This window comes from Carlito syrichta, unplaced genomic scaffold (genome assembly GCF_000164805.1).
Source record: "Carlito syrichta isolate Samal-C Ts95f unplaced genomic scaffold, Tarsius_syrichta-2.0.1 Scaffold309326, whole genome shotgun sequence".
Taxonomy (NCBI): Eukaryota; Metazoa; Chordata; class Mammalia; order Primates; family Tarsiidae; genus Carlito; species Carlito syrichta.
In genome coordinates this window covers 243,554-261,743 of record NW_007253422.1, presented here as the reverse complement: position 1 = coordinate 261,743, position 18,190 = coordinate 243,554, and the positions used below count along the sequence as shown (strand labels likewise).

At 41.8% G+C, this 18,190-nt stretch overlaps 1 protein-coding gene across 1 annotated transcript in view; it reads right to left on the bottom strand.

Annotated features, from left to right (window-relative positions):
• RIMKLA (ribosomal modification protein rimK like family member A) overlaps window positions 1-18,178 on the bottom strand; it is a 31,195-nt gene extending 13,017 nt beyond the window's left edge. The window contains exons 1-2 of the mRNA XM_008067175.1: window positions 18,006-18,178; window positions 2,284-2,514 (exon numbers count right to left, since the gene is read on the bottom strand). Of these exons, the coding sequence (XP_008065366.1) occupies window positions 2,284-2,514; window positions 18,006-18,168 (394 nt within the window). The 5' untranslated portion in view covers window positions 18,169-18,178. The remainder of the gene's footprint in view (window positions 1-2,283; window positions 2,515-18,005) is intronic.
• Window positions 18,179-18,190: the final 12 nt, after the last annotated feature.

Sequence of the window (18,190 nt, the reverse complement as noted above, 5' to 3'; positions counted from 1 at the left end):
TGGTGAGACCTCGTCTCCACAACAAATAAAAAAATTAGCTGGGTGTGGTGGCACATGTCTGTGATTCTGGCTACTTGGAGGACTGAGATGGAAGAATCACTGGAGCCCAGTAGGTCGATGCTGGGGTGGCCATGAGCATGCCACTGCACTCCAGCCTGGGCAACGGAGTGAGACTCCAACTCAAAAAAAAAAAAAGTGTCCCTTCTCTGCTACATCTTCAACCTCCCAGTTCCTAATTTCATCCACATTTTAAACATGTTCAGTTCTCTCCCATCTTAAGCAAATAGAGTTCTTGTTCCATGATGCTCCCTTATCCCTTTGTATCCTGACTGTCAAGATACTTGAAAGAATTATAGAAACCCACTGCTTCCATTTCCTCACTTGTCATTCATTTCTTCACCCCTGACAATTTGGCTTCTCTCTCCATCACTAAACTGAAGCTGTACTCATTAAGCTCCCTGTTGCTAAACCCAGCACATGCCTCAGTGCTTATGTTACTTGTCCTTCTGGAATCACCAATACTTTTGGTCATACCATCCTACTTGGAATACTCTCTCCATCGGTGTCTGTGATCTCTCTTTCTTCTTTCACCTCTCAAGTTGATCCCACTTAATTTCTTTCATAGGTTCCTCTTCCTTTACCCACCTCTTAAAGGCTTCCCTCTTAAAGAAATGTTTTATTGTGGTAAAATATACATAGCATAAAATGTACCATTTTAAGCTTTTTTTTTTTTTTGAGTTGAAGTTTCACTCTCGCCCAGACTGGAGTGCAGTGGCCGCTCCTGGCCACCGCAGCCTCGACCTGCTGGGCTCCGGCGATCCTGCCGCCTCAGCCTTCCAAGTAGCCAGAATTACAGGCATGCGCTACCACACCCGGCTGATTTTTTGATTTATTGTAGAGATGAGGTCTAACCAAGTTCCCAGGCAAGTCTCAAACCCGCGGGCTCAGGCAATCCACTCACCTCAGCCTCCCAAAGCACGGGACTACAGGCTGAGTCACGGAGTCCGGCTCATTTTAAGCATTTTAAGTGAACAGTTCAGCTCTCTTTTCTTTTCATGCAAAATTCTCCCCCTGAAAACTCTCATCCATTCCTATGACTTCATGTAACATAATAGAGGTTTCCAAATTCACTTCCCTAGTCTGTACTTCTTTCAAGTATCAGATCTATTCACCTGCTGCTTACTGAATATGTTTACTTACATATACTATAGACACCTGAAACAAAACATGTCCCACACTGAAATCATTTCTCCCTCACAATCTGTCACTCCCTTCCCACCAATCTGCTTCTCCCCTTCCATGTGTCTTGTCTCAGTGAATGTTTGCGTTCATATCTGTTTGCGCAAACAGAATCACCCTTGTTTTCTCTCCACACTCCTCCTACCCAATCTAATCATCATGTCCTACTATTTCTAGCTCCTTCCTAATTCCTAAATCTGTTCGCCTATCTTCACTCTTACTATTGGTTTAGACCATCACTGTTCACTTGGATGATTTAAGAAACTACTCCTGTCTCCCCTTTGCCCTTATCCAATCCCTTCTCCACAGTATAGCCAAAGTGATCTTCTGAATAGCTCAGATCAGGCCACTTTCCCGATTAAAGCCTTCCCATGACTTCCTGTTAGTCTCAGAATTAACCCTCATCTCCTTCGCATGGAGCCGTATAAACTCCTTCTTATCTTTCCAGCCTTATATCTCAACTCTATTTCCTTTAACATTCTACGCACTACTCGTGACGCCACTCGCAAGTCATGTTGCTTCTTACCACTAGATGTTTCAATATTCTGCTCCCTGCTTAGATTACGCTTCCACCCTGCTCTGTTTAAGGGGATAAGTTTACCTTAGTTTGATGTTAACTCTTTTAGGAAGACTTCCTCAACATCTCAACTGTATTAGGAGCTCTCCTATGTATAGCTGTACCACCCTGCACAACTCTTATCACAACACTGACTACACAGCACTGAAATGGCCAGTTACTTACCCTCTGCCTTTGGTGGACTGGGAATGCATTGAGGACAGGGCTCTTTTGCTTACTGCTATGGCCCAGTGCTTAGCATGACAGCTGGTACACAATGGGCACCAGACACGTATTTAATGAATGACTCACAGAGAGAAAGAAGCAAAGACATTTCAGAGCAAGGGAATGGGTAAAGACTCAAGATGTTGAATCAACAGACTCACACTGAAAAGCAACAAGAGATACTAGAAGGTTTCTGGGACAAGAAAACAGAGGTGTAGGTGGTTTGGGAAGATAAGTTCCAACTATATTTCAAGGAGACTCACCATAGGAGAAAGTGTCTGGCATGGGGACCCCATGTCCAGCCAGCTCTTGGAATGTCCAAAATTTGTTGATACAATTTAAGATACTCTGTGGGCGGTTGACCAAGCGGCAGCCCAGCTTCTCCAGGTGTCGCAGGACAGTGATGTCACTGTCAGACTGCACTGAGGGTGTGGGCACACGTACAAGTACCACATCTGGGAAGGTGGTGAGGGCCTTCTGGTTCAGCTGGAGGCCTGAAATCCAAGGACAACAGTGAGCACCGTGCTTGCCATCGTTTAGTCCACCAGCAGAAGTGGTTCCAACAGCCTCCTCAAGACTGAAGCTAGCAGAAAAAGAGCTCAAAAACGGCCACTTGGACATCCTGGTGTAATAAGAAAACTATGGGCAACTCTGTACTCCAACAAATGGGCAGAACACAATTATGAAGAAACACAAAGGAATGAACAGAAAAAAAAAGTATCTCAAGAATAATCCAAGTTAGAAGAATCCACAGGAGATATGAGTCTAGCACCTTCCTTCCATGTAGAATTCAGTATTTAAAGTGTAGTGGCTTAGGAGGCTGAAGGCTTAATGAAAAGGAAACAGTGTAGCCTGCTTCAGGAATCCCAACCACTTTTTTATAACCTAATTTTATTTACTTATTTATTTTAATCTTATTTTAAAGACGTGGAGTACAATTCAGAATTAGGTACATAAGTAGTCATCATACAGTTCGTGAAGTTTGGGCCTCCCTTTGGTCTCCACTTCGCCTGGTTTGGGATCAGGTACCCTTGTTGATGTTATGTGCCCTTCCCTTTTAAAAGTTTGTCCAACTGGACCATTCTGCAACCATTTAATTGATTTTTATCAATATAATGAATGCATAAATGGCAATGTTAACTGAAAAAACAGGATACAAAATTATAAATAATACATTATGATTTCAACTATGTAAACAGATATAGGTTGGAAACAGCTGGAAGGAAATATACTAACATTTTAACAGTGGTTAATGGGTTTACAGATAATTTCTTCTTTATATTTTACACTTATCTGTATTTTCCAAAATTTCTCCAAGTACACATTACCTTTATAAAAAACTTTTTAAATCTACTAAAAATCAATTCAATTCAATGTTAAACAAAACTAGAATGCATTCGAAGACAATTGATCCATATAGCAAAAAGACCTGAAACTTTACTACACTGGGTGATTGGGTGTATTAGCATGAAGACTCAGAAGAACATGAGCATAGTCTTCAAGTTTCTAAAGGGCTTCAGGGCAGAAGAATTATTTGGTTTGTCTTCTATGACTCCAAGAGATAGAGCTACCAATAAGAGCATTATTTTGTCTACCTGTTCACTGCTGTAACCTCAGTCCTTAGAACAGTGCCTGGTGCATAGAAGGCATCAACGTATAATGAATTATTTGGGCTCAACAAAAAGGATACTTTTCCAGTCCTTTAGGATATAACGGTCTAAGATTCACTGGTCACTAAGGATGGTATGAAAGAGTGTGCAAGGGTCAGAGGGGCTCACAGCAATTTGCTTGGTCAGTTCAACTCTGACATTCTATGGTATATATTACTCTCAGTAGTTACCTAGGTATCTGCAGTGTAGCCAGCGTCTGGTGATGGAATGATGCAGACAGGAAATGGGATGATTAAGGCGATGAGAAGTTCAAGGAATTACTTGATCTTTCCTAATGATAGAGACCTAATAAAGGGATATCTAAAGTGCTCTAAAGAAAGCCCTGAAAACACAATTTACAGAACCATCTTATAGGCTTTAACCTAAAACACCTTCTATTTCCTAAGTGGTATTATACTACATAAACATATAATTCCAAGAAAAAAAAGGTGCTAATTATGATACGATTTCTTCATCAGGTGATGCAGGTGATGAATAATATCAATACAAAAGCTCTAAGCACAAAGCTGAAAATCAAAACACCCACACAACTACTATATGGCTCTGTTATATATTTCCCCTCTTTTCTAGGATATGTTTCACTGATTAAAAGGAAGAAGGATGGATGCAATCATTATGATAAACTGTTTTCAGAACTTCTGCTGATAGTGTGAATCCAAGGAACTGGAATATAATTCTTGGGGATGATTTATAAAGAACATCCAGGTTATTTTTACTTTGCCATCAGAAAACAGTGGCTTTTACTATTCTTTGAAAAATTCCTCTGCCACTTACAGCCATTGGGGAAAATAATATGAAAGGGATGGGGAATAAACCCTGTGTAGTATCCTCAAAAGTGGTAGAAGAAGAAACAAAAGTATTCAAGTTGGTGAAAATGGTGAGTAAATACAGAACACCCAGGACAACATTACATAGTGAAAAAATATATGCAAAAAAGGTTTGAAAACTATAAAATGCTATACATATTTAAGGCACTGGCATTATTACATACACATCATGTAAGCAAAAGTAGGACAATTTATGGAGATTGTTAATCACCTGATGAGAAAAAATGGCTTTGCAACAGAAAAGTGACCTAGAAAAACGAGAAGCAGCAAAAACATTCGGCTTTCCAATCCCAACATGAGACCACAGACAAACAGTTAAACTTCTAAATGGGCAGAAAATAATTCAATCATTTCTGGAAATACCAATCACAAGTGGACAGAGACAGCTCAGCCTCAACAAGTAGATTTACATAGACCTAGGAAGTCTTACCAGGACTTCATCTCTTGTCTCCAAAGGAAAATCTTTGGGCCTGGCTCATTCCAACTGAAGCCTTTAATAAATGAAGAATGGAATGGGTTAAAGTGTAGCCAAAAAGGCTCTAGCAAGCAGTTTGACAGGTTTGGTGTCTGACTCTGTGCTCTGTCTGTCCAGCCCTGTGCAGAGGGACATGGTGGGTTTAGGGATGCATCTGCAAAACTAATTACATCTTTGCCCATGGACACACTCTGACATTCTTGCTATGGGCAAGTGCACTTGCCCCCTGTTCATTCCCATTACCATTGCTGACACATTTCTGGAATCAGTAGATAAGTGGCAGCTCATAGTAGCTTCTGTGAGAGTACCAGTTCCACACAGTCATGACCAACGACAGCTTGAGTTTTAGGCTGGCCCTTGACAAACCTGTCTGTGAATTCTGAGACCCTTAACCATATAGGTAATCTTTGCTCCCCTTCCCCATTAGCATCTCCTCAGGAAAGGACCTAGTACAATTAATACAGGATAGAGTTTAATGTGTCACCTTTCCCAGCATCCTGAACATTTCCACTGCAATCTATAGGCCTCGTGTCAAAGGAATGAAGAGCTGATGCAGTCCCTCAGGGAAGACAGGGCTCTGCTAGGCTGCCAGTGAATGCAAGGAAAGCCCTCAATAATGAGGATCTTGCCCTCAAATGGATCTTGCCCCAAACTATGGATTTCGTGTGATTAAGTAACCTAGTGCTCTTGGATATCACCTTAACTTGGGGAGGAGGGAAGGCAGCTGATGGCTCAAGCCTATAATCCTAATCATTTATGAGACTAAGGTGAGAAGATCACTTGAGGCTAGGAGTTCAAGGTCAGGTTGGGTAACATTGCAGGACTCCGTCTCTAAGAAAAAATTTTAAAAAGTAGCTGGGTGTGGTGGTGCACACCTGTAGTCCCAGCTACTCAGGAAGCTGAGACAGGAAGATTGTTTGAGCCCAGGAGTTCGAGGCTGCAGTGAGCTATGATCATGCCAACATACTCCAGCCTGGGTATGATGGAGTATGTTGAGCAAGACCCTGTCTCTAAAACAAAACAAAACAAAAAGAAAGAAATAAGCAAATTATTATTGGAAGTAGGATTCTAAAACTTAAAAGACACCCAATCATTCATACCAATAGAGGGAAGAAGAAGCACGAATAGCAAAAGGTGTTGTAATTCAGATTTAAATTCAGCTAGCAGTTTTATTGAGCATCTGTTGTGTTTTAGGTTCTTTGCTAAGAATATTCACATATACAGAGGATGCCGAAAATATGTATACATATTTTTTAACAAAGGAAAAGACTGTATTAAAATTGTAATACTCAATGTACACCAACAACAAAAGATGAATACAAGTCACATTTGAATTCTGCAATTACAAGAGATGCTCAAAGTGGTTACAATCAGCGTCCAGACACCTCTGATGACCTTGATCTACAGCAGTGCGAATCCCCCTGGATCTTCCCTAGTGCATATCACACACAGTACCACGTCGCAAACATATCACGAATGCATGCAGTTATTAGATGTGCTGGAGATTCTGTTGTATGCTCATGTCTACACTGTCGTTGTACTTCCACAACGTTCTCGAATTCCAAATACCACTTCAAAATGGTCTTGCACTCGTTGAACAACAACCGTGCTTCCACCATTTTCTTTGACTGTCCTGCCTGCTGCATAGTGACACTAGCATTCATTCGATTAATGCCATCTTTTAAGCGAACATCATACCACACATTGCTACCATAATTCAATTCAACTTTGAAAAGTAACATGTAGATAACATTTCTTAAGATGTGTATACATTTTTTGGCACCCCCAGTATTATTTCATCTAAATTAAAGGTATTTTATACAGATCCTTGGAATCGATTTGACTATCAATGCTTTTGCATTTATACAAAACTGATGCATGAGTCATCACCCTTCCAACCTGTACACATCTATCACTCATTTATATGTGCACACATGAACATCCTTGGCTTCATGCATGCACAAATAAATGAGAAAGCTTCAACACTAAGCTGGTTCCTAGTATGCTAGAAAAAGCCTTCATGTGCAAAGCAAACAGCAGAAGTCAGAAAACAGCAGAATACTGTAGCAAGAGAGAAAACAAGAACCTCACCTATGGTAGCTTTTAGCAGGATCATGTATTTTATTTTAGAAAGATCATGTAACAGTGCTGGTAGTGAAACTCTAAAAGTTGCCAGAAAGGAATCAACAATATAAGTAAAGTGGATAAACTACTTAGTGCTTCACATTATCTTGTGGAATAAAGAAGATGTGCCACCCAAGCATGATCTGTCTCATCTCAATCACTCTCCAGCTTTTCCCTCATTTTTTTTCTTCCCACCCCCAGCATTTTCTCAAAAGGAAGTTATTTTTATTCTTAACGAGTAGATGCTATCACCACTCTTCCTCCTTCCCTGTTCAAAGTGCTTTTTTCCATAGTCCAAAGAAATCTCACCTCCACTTCATTAAAATTCACAGCCATTTATGTAGCCATTTTCTCTTTCCACCAACTGCTATTTTGAGGTCATTTAATTCCATCCAAGTTTTATTGAACTATTGGTATGAGTTAGGTACACTACTATCAGGAATACAAAAATGAATCAGGGGGTCTCTGCCTGGTCTCATGTCTCCTCATGGAGACAAACAGAGACACAACTTAAATATTCATTAATCTGTTCACCCATAAAGCACATTTATCGTTTTATGAATCCATTCAGTGAATATGTCTTCAGCACCTACTTTGAGTCAAGCCCAGTGTTAGTTTAGGTTTCCCTAGAAGCACACCCTGAGACAAGGATTTAAGTGCAAGTAGTCTATTTGGGTAGTAATTTCAGGGAACACTAGTAGGAGAGTAGAGAAGGGAATGCTGCACAAAAAGGGTATGTCATCAAGTGAGTCACCATCACCGGCAACCAGAGCCGAGTCCCACTAAAGAACTGTAGGAAATGGTTTAGTACACACACCTATTATCCCACCTGAGAGCTGGAAAGCTAGTAATTTAGAACTTTTATACATCAACTCAGTCTCTGGTTGAGGTCTGCTCCAGAGACATAGTGCTAATTCCCTAACCCTTCTAGCTTGTCATGTATGTGTGGGCAACAAGGGCTCCTATAACCAGAGAAAGCCCTGTAGCAGATGTGGGTGATGGAAGTCAAAATTGGGGCCCAGTGCAGTCAAATGGTAAAAACTACAGGGACCTGGGTGGACCACAGACAGCTAAGGAGCAGGTGTTGTCTTCATAAGGGCTGGGCAAGGGGATTGAGAAGTATGGGTGAAACTAACAATATCTGTGGAATTTGAGAAGAAAGACAACATACACCTGTTATGAAAGCCATTAACACTCTGTGCAGAGCACCCTATGACACAATGTGCTAAGTGCACTAATAGGCTTAAATATCCGGATACAAGGAAGACAAAGGAGGAAGGACCAGTTAGGATGATTATCTCAGTGGGGGGTAGAGCAGGGTGGGAAGAGAGAATCAAGGAAAGCTTCACAAAGGAGTTAGTGACTCCTAGTGCCTGGGCTCTGAAGAAATGCATAAAACTAATAAACTCATAATATCTCTACTTCTCAGAAGCAAATCAATGGTACAGTCATGGAATCTCAAAGCATTGAGCTCAGGAATGTCTCAGGGCTAAAGTAAGTACTTGAAAAGGAATTTCAAGAAGCTGAAACAACACAAGATGAAAGGCAATTTGGCAAAGTGAATGAAGAACTGGCCTTCAAGTCAGAGACCTGATTTAATCCCTTGCTGTCATTTAGCATGGCAAGATGCCAAAATCTCTCTGGGTCTCTGTTTCCTCTTCTGTAAAATGGAGGGGCCCCAAAACTTGTCAAACCTTCCTCTCTCACCAACACAATTTTTCATCACCATGAAGACAAATCTCAGCAAGTCTTTGACCCCTGTTCATATCAGTCACCCAAGACTCAGTCTGCAAAGCCATGTAATTTCCCTAGACTCTAGACTCATGGCTCTGACTTTGCCTTTTTTTAATCCCACTTTCCACTCCTTCTCATCTCCACCGGGCCCTTTGGAACTGAATCAGTGGGCCTGTTCACCTGTTAAGTGAACCTTCCCTCTACCTTCCTCCTTTTTTTTCTAAGTCCAATTCTCTCTTATGCTTCTCCAACAGCCCTCCAAATTCTGGCTGTTTTCTCTCCTCACTTCAGTAATCACTGGGCCTAAAGTCAAACAGATCTCCTCCTTGCTCCTCATTGCAGCTTTCAGACCATTCTTCCTTTTCTCCTCCCTAAAACACCCAGTCTGAATCTCATCAGACCACACAACACATCACCTCTCCTTGTGCAAGCCATCTGCAGACCCCAGGTCACTTGCCCTGTCCCTGAAACTTTAGCTCCTGACTCACTCCCATGCTGTCATAAATATTAGTGATTTCAATGTCCCGATGACAGATCCTTCTGACACCAAGACTTCTCAGTTTCTTGGCCTCCTTTCCTCCAAGGATCTCATCTACCACTCCACCTCAGCCACTACTCCTGGTTATATTCTAGACTTCATGCCAGTGTCCCAATGCCAACCTCCAACCACTATCTCCTACCTTTCCAACTTACTTCCTCTAATACCCCAACTCCAGCTGTACTTTGACCCAACCAGGAACTACCATCCATGGATCCTCCATTTTTCACTGTCCCTCACCCTCTTCATACTCTCACTTCCTTTCTTACCCTATTTAAACTCCATAGTCATACACCATAATCCCCCTTAAAAACCCTTCTGCACCCATGTTTTGCTTAGCTAAACCCCAGCTCTGGTCAGACCTACCCAGCTCCCCATTTCATGTACCCCTTTTACAATGAAACACAGAGAAGCCTGCTCACTTGTCTCAAGGGCACACTGAACACTGCCTGGCAATCATTTACTTCCCTAGTTCATTCACTCAACCTCAACCCCATTTCACACTTTCTCTTCCCACCTTCTCCTTCTCAGTCTTCCTATTTCAATGTGAAAATCTGAAGCCATCAGAAAAGAACTTCTCCATACGCTCCCGCTGTCACGTCTATCCACCCACCTGTACCTGTGACACATCGGTGACCTTCTCTGTTCTCCTAGTGGCTGAACTGTCCTTACTCCTAGCTTAGGCCAGCCCCTTGAAAAATGCAGTGGATCCCAGACCTTCCCTCATTGAAAGCACTGCTCCTTTCATGTGCCTCTCTCTCCTACATCTCCAATTTCTTCCTCTCCATTGGATGATTCCCACCAGTATATAAACATGCCATTATTTCTCCTTTTTTTTTTTTTGAAAGCAGGATTTATTGAGAGGACAGAAAAGCTCTCACAGTGGGAAAGGACCCGAGGGGGTTGCCCAATTTCTCCATTAAGAAAAGCCTCTCAACCCCAGCTCCCCTTCGGGCTCCCATCCTATTTTTCAACTTTTCTTTACAACAAAACTCCTAAGGCTGTGAATAGTCATGGAAACTGTTCTTACTTGGGTCACTAATGTTAAATCCACATTGCTAAATCAATTCTCAGTCCTCATCTTACTCGATCTACCAGAAACATTTGACATCCTCCTTCTTAAACTACTTTCTCTCCTGGGCTTCCAGGACACCATATTTTTCTGGGTTTCTTCATGTGTGTGTTTGTTTATTTGGGATTCTTTGTGAGCTTCTACTCCTCTCCCTGAACATGAAGCAATGGAATGCCCCAGAGTTTAGTCCTTGAGCCCTTCTCTTTTCCATTTATAGTTACTCCCTTGATGGGTATACAGAGATGCTCCTACTGTGATTATCTCCAGGCCAGGGCTTTCTCCTGAATCCCAATCTCTACCATAACCTGTCTGCTTGACATTTCCACTGAGTCCTGATATTCGTCACCTGCCCAAACCTACTCCTCTCCCATCCTTTCCGTGTGAGTAAATGGCATATTTTTTTCTTCCAGCTGCTCAGACCAGAAACTCTGGAGTCCTCCATGACTCTTTCCTGCACACCCAGCAGGCAATCCTAACAACTGTCTTCAAAATATGCCCCATACCCAGTTGCTTTTCACCTCCTTCCCTGAAATCACTCTAGTCCAACAATCACCTCACACCTGAAGTGTAACAATAACCTCCTAGGCGACCTCCCCATTTCTGCCCTTGCTCCCACTAGTCTGCCAACATAGTATACACAGTGACCCTCTGAACCACAAGACAGATCACGTCATTCCTGTGCTCAAAACCCTTCCTGCTAGTCAAGGGAGTGGTAAGTGGGGTGGATTCCCAGCTCAACCAGAGTAAAAGCAAAAGTTCTTCTACCACCCCAGGTCCTATGAATCTGCTCCCTCCCCACCCACCTCTCTGCCTCCTCTCCTGACATTTGCCCCTTCATTCGCTCTGCTCTGCCCATGTTCCTTGCTATTCCCTCTTGCCTAAACTCCTCTACTCCCAGATACCTGAATGGCTTCCTTCCTCATCTCCTTCAGGTCTTCACTCGAATATCATCTTCTGGGTGATGACCACCCCATCTAAAATTTCAATCACCTCTCTCACCTCCAGAACCATTCTATCCCTCTTCCTGCTTTTTATTTATTTTTTTCACTAGTAGGCCAACAATCATATTAATGGCCACAGTTTACTGAGAACTTGCTAGGGTCACACAGGGTCTATTCAATGTTTTCATATTCTTAAAATATTCTCAGTAACTTTCTGAGATAGATACAGGAGGTCCTCAACATATGAACAAATTCTGTTCCGGGAGCATATCTGTAAACCCAACTTAAGTTCAACAGCTAGCCTAGGTACCCAACTAACACAATCAGCTATATAGTACTATATGTATTTAACAGGCTATACTGACACCTGGTAGAGAGAAATTAATACAGTAAAAAATGCAGGTGTAGGTCTTTAAAGTTCGTAGCTTGAAGGTTTGTATGTAGAGGACTTACTGTACTTATCTCTAATTTGCAGTTAAATAGAGCTCTCCCTGCTTTTCTTTCTCTTTAGTCCTATCTACTAATATACTAATTTTTTTTACTTATCTTGTATATATTCTATCTCCCTCATCTAGAATGTAATCTTGAGAGGCAGAGATTTCTGCCTGTCTTATTCTTGTGCCTAGAACAGTATCTTACACACAGTAGGTAGTCAACAGATATTTGCTGACAGAATAAACAAATAAAAGGAATCATAATAATTAGGGTGGAGCCCACATTTGTTCTTATTCTCCATTATATCTCTAGAGCCTAGCACAGTGCCTGGCACAGAGTGGGGTCTCAATAAATATTTGTTGAATGAAGTGAATGAATAGGATTGTTGCAAAGATGAAGACACATAAAAGATATTAGGTATTAATAAAAGTTATGGAAATTAAGAATCATTATTCCTGTTAGTTAATTCCTCAACACAAAGTAATTTAAATGTATCATTTTCTCCTCCTGGAGTCTTGAGCTACTTTTTAATAGTGATGAATCAAATAGAAACAGACCAAGAATTTCAGATCACGTTGTAGGTTTGTGTTAAAACAGTATAAATCCCTAACAAGGTGAAGTCTCTCAAAGTAATAGGTAAGATTGCCAGGAAAGTGGCTGGAGTGAGGTGAGGCTCACACGGACATACCTGAATTCAGTGGACTCCCTGCCAGTAAGGGGAGTGGCAAGGGCATGTGACTGGACAGGGATGACATGGACATCTGAGTGACAGCTATACTCCCTTCCAGCAGGCAGGCCCAGCAAATGTGGTGGAGGTGTTATGATAGCAGCAATAAGTGGTTCAGAATTCTAGAAGTAGAGCTTTGAGATCCATGAAGGATCCCAATCTACTGTTCTAGAAATCTTTCCAACACAGTTCATGAAGTGCCCCTAAGGACTACTGTTAGAAACACAAACTAAACATCCAACCCATCCTCAGTCCTTAAGGTCAGTCTACAGATATAACTGTGGACCCATGGGGTAAGGCAGACCCATCCAGCAATCACGTCAATTTGGAAATATCATATGGTAGGTGCTTCTACTCATTCTCTGACCTTTCTTTCCACTAGTGCTATAACAGAGGTGTCATTCAAATTACAAGCTGTCAGTCACAAGCTTCTAACAGGTTAAAGATCAAGTTTTCTGCACAAACATTAGCATGGCACTCTTTCCTGCTAATGTTTTTTTGCACAATGATGGGAGTCCACCCTTTCCCTGTGAGCTTTCTGTTGTATTTCCTTTACATATTTAGCGAGGCTCTCCCCTCTTTTAAATCTGACTCACCTGATTACTCCAAAGAACCAAGTAAAAGGATCCCAGAACATCTTGATTTAAAGAACTTGACCTAGAAATTGCCTTTTAGCCACCATTTAGTCACCAATGTTTTAGCTCTGAAAGTAAGGGAAGGAATGCTGAATCATTCTGCTCCTAAGAGACAAACTGTAACGCAACCTCATTTCCAGGTCAGACTCATTCTGTCTGTCTTGGTTGGTATCTGTCCCGGAGTTTGTGAATATACTTGTTTCTTGAGCCAGCTAATCATACAGATCTGTGGGTGGTCAAAGAACTTAATTTTTACTAGTGAATCTGTCATTTACACATCCAATCACCATCTCCTAAACTCAGAAGCTAATTACAGTAAAAGTCTCACATACTTCAGATTAGAAGGCACTTCACTCAGTCATCCTACAGACATTAAACAAAGGCCTGCTATGGACCAGCTAGGGAGCATACATCTGAGAAATCCAGTCATTCAGGGGAGAAAAGAGAGCGAGATCTTATAAAGAGATAAATTATAATAAAATATGATGAATGCTATTTTAAAAGGTATGGACAATGTTATTTGGTAGTGGGTGGAAGAAAGGGACAGGGTAGGGAGTTCAAGAAAGACTTTACAGAGATGAGTGACTTGTGCTGGATTTGAGGGATAAATAAAAGTTCACGATAGGAGAGAGACTTAGATGGGTGTCTAAGGCAGAGAGAATTTTAGTGCAAGGTGCAGAGACACAGAGGGGCATAGTGAAATCAGCACAGACCTGTAGACAAATGCATGGAGTAAAGTGGAAGAGAGGTGACATAAAGTGTTTAGAACAGAATTACTGAAGCTTGGTCCTAACTTCCAGCCAGTACCATGTGCCCAAATACCCTTACTGGCGCTTATAAGAGCTAATACATAAAAAGAACTTAAACCTATGCCTGGCACAGAATAAGCATCATATATATTTTGCTTGACCATTATTATTATTGTGTGCATTTTGATGTCACAGTCACCACCATATCCTTAGAGTTGAGAATAATTCACAAATGTTTGTTGAATGAATGAAGAACTTGCAGTTTCTAAAAAGGAAAAGAAAATGGATATGATATCATAGGATGGATGTTTTCTACAGGATAGCTTTAGTCACCTGAAGGTCATTCCCCTCTCCCCAGTAGTCTCCCTGACTCAAATCTATGCTGGGTAGGGGAGATTAGATTAAAAATAGTAAGCATGAAACCTTGTATTTGGATAGCATATTCTGTTTACACATTAACCTCATTTAAAATATAGTAACTGCAATCAACAAATTAAAAACTTTTGGTGAGGCACAGTGGCTCACGCTTGTAATTCCAGCACTTTGGGAGGCGGAGGCAAGAAGACTGCCTGAGCCCAAGGGTTCCAGACCAGCCTGGGCAACTTGATGAGACCTCATCTCTACACAAAAACTTAAAAATTAGCCAGGCATGGTGGTGTGCACCTGTGGTTCTGACTACTTGGCAGGTTGAGGCAGAAGGATTGCCTAAGTTCAGCAGGTAGAGGCTCCAGCCTGGGCAACAGAAGGAGACTCCAACTCAAGACATAGAAAATAAAAAATAAATAAATACATTGAATACTTTTAACCTCTGGTCTGAATCCTATTTCCAGATATAAGCTGAAATTCTAACCCCTGGATTTGGGTTTCCACTAGCTTCCAGAAAGAAAAGCTCAGGAATGAATGTAAGTAGTTGGCTAAGGCACTGCCCATACCTGCCCAAAATCAATTCCTTCATCATCCCTACACTAACGTAGAGAAGCAATGGAGAGAAGTGAGGGCACAAAGGCTTTGTAAAGGTGGTACCTAGACTTTCTCAACTAGAAAATTACTTTGCAAAATCACTGTCCAGCTTCAACTTAATTCAGCTCAACTTCACATCTCCTGAGGAAGGTACTATAGGTTGCAGATGTTTAAAGCAGACTTATTCCACATCACTGGGCTGGGAATTAGGAGATCATATTTTTTAACTGTAGGTTGACTGCTAACTAGCTAGATGGCACTGAGAAAATCACTTCATTCTTTGAGCCTCTGGTTCTTATTTGTAAAATGAAGGCATTAGAAAGGGGATCTCAAGGTCCCTCCCAGCTCTCACATCCCGTAATTCTCAAGCGGGAAATAGCATCAATATTATTGTAGCATATATTTCTGTAGTTCAAAGCAAGTGAATTTCAGAATTTTTTTTCAGAGGAATATTTTGGCTCACCAAAGATTTTCTGCAGTCAGACAACAGAAGGAACTGGGAAATAGAGCTCAGATCTTTATTCATTCAAAAATACAGGGCAGGCATGGTGGCTCATGCCTGTAATCCCAGCACTTTGGGAGGCCAAGGTGGGAGGACTGTTTGACCCCAGGAGTTCGAGACCAGCATAGGCAACATAAGTGTGATAATCCCAGCTTCTCAAGAGGCTAAGGCGGAAGGATCACATAAGCCTAGGAGTTCGAGGCTGCGGTGCGCTGTCATTGTGTCATCACACTCCATTCTGGGTGACAGAGTGAGACCCCCAAGTCAAAACAAAACAAAAAAAACTTATCGATGCCTACTATGTGCAAAGCACTATTATAGTCACTACTGCAGCACTGAACAAAGCAAATAAGGTCACTCTTTCCATAGAACTCACCTGTGTTTCAATTAATCTGCTTCGACAACAAATAAATTTTTTGGCAGCTTTGGACAGCAGAAATGTTGATCTAATAGCTTTGTTCTGTGTTGTGATTTGTGTGTGGCTGCCTGTGAATTAATAAAAATTAAAACTGCATCAAAAAATATCAGTCTTCACTTTCTCTACTGACTAGGCAAATAGCTATATAGATTTTCTTGTAGTTAAAAAGAAGTAACTCCTAGTTTGTGAATATATTGAGATATTTTCACACATGAATTCCATTAAAATTTAAGACACTAAACAAAAGGGTTTAAATGTATTCTGTAGCACTAGACTTTAATTTTATCTTTTAAAGGAATAATTCTTTTAAATGGAGTTTTAGATACAGAAAGCAATTTCCTACTCTTACAGAATCCATGATGGGTCTACAACAGGAACATGATGTGAAATTGTGGTTACTGTATCTCAAAAATAAATAAGCAAAGGTCATCCTGGGTTGGAAAGATATTAAGCACTTCATCTAAATCAGTAAAATATAACAGATCCATTTTAAATATGGTACTGAAACACAGAATTTTAAAGCTAGAGGAATCTTAACCCCTAATTTTATAAATGAGGAACAAGATTCAAAGACATAAAGTGACTTGCCCAAAGCAAAGTCACAATACTTGTTAACAGCAAAGTTGTAATAAGAATCCAGGTATGGGCCGAGTATGGTGGCTCAAGTCTGTAATCCCAGCACTTTGGGAGGTCAAAGCAAGAGAATTGCTTGAGTCCAGGAGTTCGAGACCAGCATGGATAACATAGTGAGACCTCATTTCTACAAAAAATACCAAAAAATTAGCTCTGTATGGTGGCACACGCCCACAGTCCCAGCTACTCGGGAGGCTGAGGCAGAAGGATCATTTGAGCCCAGGAGGTCAAGGCTACAGTGAACCATGATGGTACCACTGCACTCCAGTCTGGGGCAGAGTGAGACCCTGTCTGCAGATTCCCTGTTCAGGAATCTAGCTCTACATTAACTAACTGTGAGAGTTTTAGTAAATCAAGGATACAGAGAGGGTACCCTTTGTATCTAAAAGATTCTGTTTTAAATTAAATGTAAGCTGCCTAATATTTCTCGTATATTTCTCCAACAGGTCATACAATCTGATAATACATATGAGAAGCTTTCTTTAATCAACTTATAGCTAAAAGACCTATAGCAGATATATTCCACTTAGAAACAGGTCACATTCAAAATCTCTCTTGTAAGTAGTCTGTTCAGAATTTGGAATTCCTTTCCCTGCCAAAGAAAAGTAACAAAGTATGAGACGATTTAACCTGATACGGTTAAAATAAGATGAATAGTATCCCAAAAAGCACCTTGAAGTGGGCCCAAACCCCTTTGAATCCTAGACCCCCTGAAATGGCTGGAAACCTCCAGTGGAGTCCTAAAGACCAAGAAGCCAGAGGGAAATCTCTAAGTCACAGTTTCCTAAATCAGAGAGAGCTTGTGTTAAGGATAATTAAGAAAACCTAAAAACATACTTAACCTTTCGAGATCAGGATCACTGATAATAACCAAAAAAAGTCTCTTGGGCACAGCAGTGGAGTGATCAGTGAGGCCAGAATGGTCTGTACCTAAAATCTTGGCGTCTCTGGAATCAGAATTCAACCCTTGGAGGAGAAGGTAGAGTTAAAGAAACCTATAAAAGATCTACATTCCCACTTTACACTCCAGAGGTGACTCCAATCATTCTCAGATTTCCCCCATATGGAGGTTCCTAGTTTGGGGAAAATATTCTATGCAGTGCATAACTAATGCTTCGACACGCCTAGAAAACTTTTTAAAACATCCATCTTATTTGCAATGTTGTAAATTTAGTGTGGATTCTAGAAGCCTCAGAGTCTAAACTGTCAGGGTATTGATGCAAACAGAATGTGCAGATTTAGGGTTAGCAGCTTGATTTTCCCCGACACCGGGCGTCTTCAAGTGAATTTGGGTTCCTCACAAAAAAGTCCTCTAAGTCAACGAAATCACCTTCTCAAGTCTTGGCCTCAGGGCAACGGGGGTGGCTAAAAGAAGCTATCAAGGTTAGGGGCTTTCTCCACCCCAAGAGGCTGGCAGAGGGGCAGCGGCTGGTTCGCGGGGATCCAAGGAGACTGGGCTGGGGGAGGCCCAGGGAAGCGCGCCCACCCGGCCGGCTCCCGGGGACCCCGGCGGCCTCCCTGCCCTCCCGGGCCCGCCTCGCTCACCGAGGTGGCCGCCGACGACGGTGACGGCGATCTGGTCCATGAGCACCGCCCGGAAGCGCACGTCCTGCTCGGAGCAGCGCTGCCGGAGGGCGCGCAGGATCTGCACCTGCGGGTAGTCCTCGCGGATGCGCCGGTCCGTCAGGAACCAGAGCTGGGAGCACATGGCGGCCAGGGCAGCGGCGCCC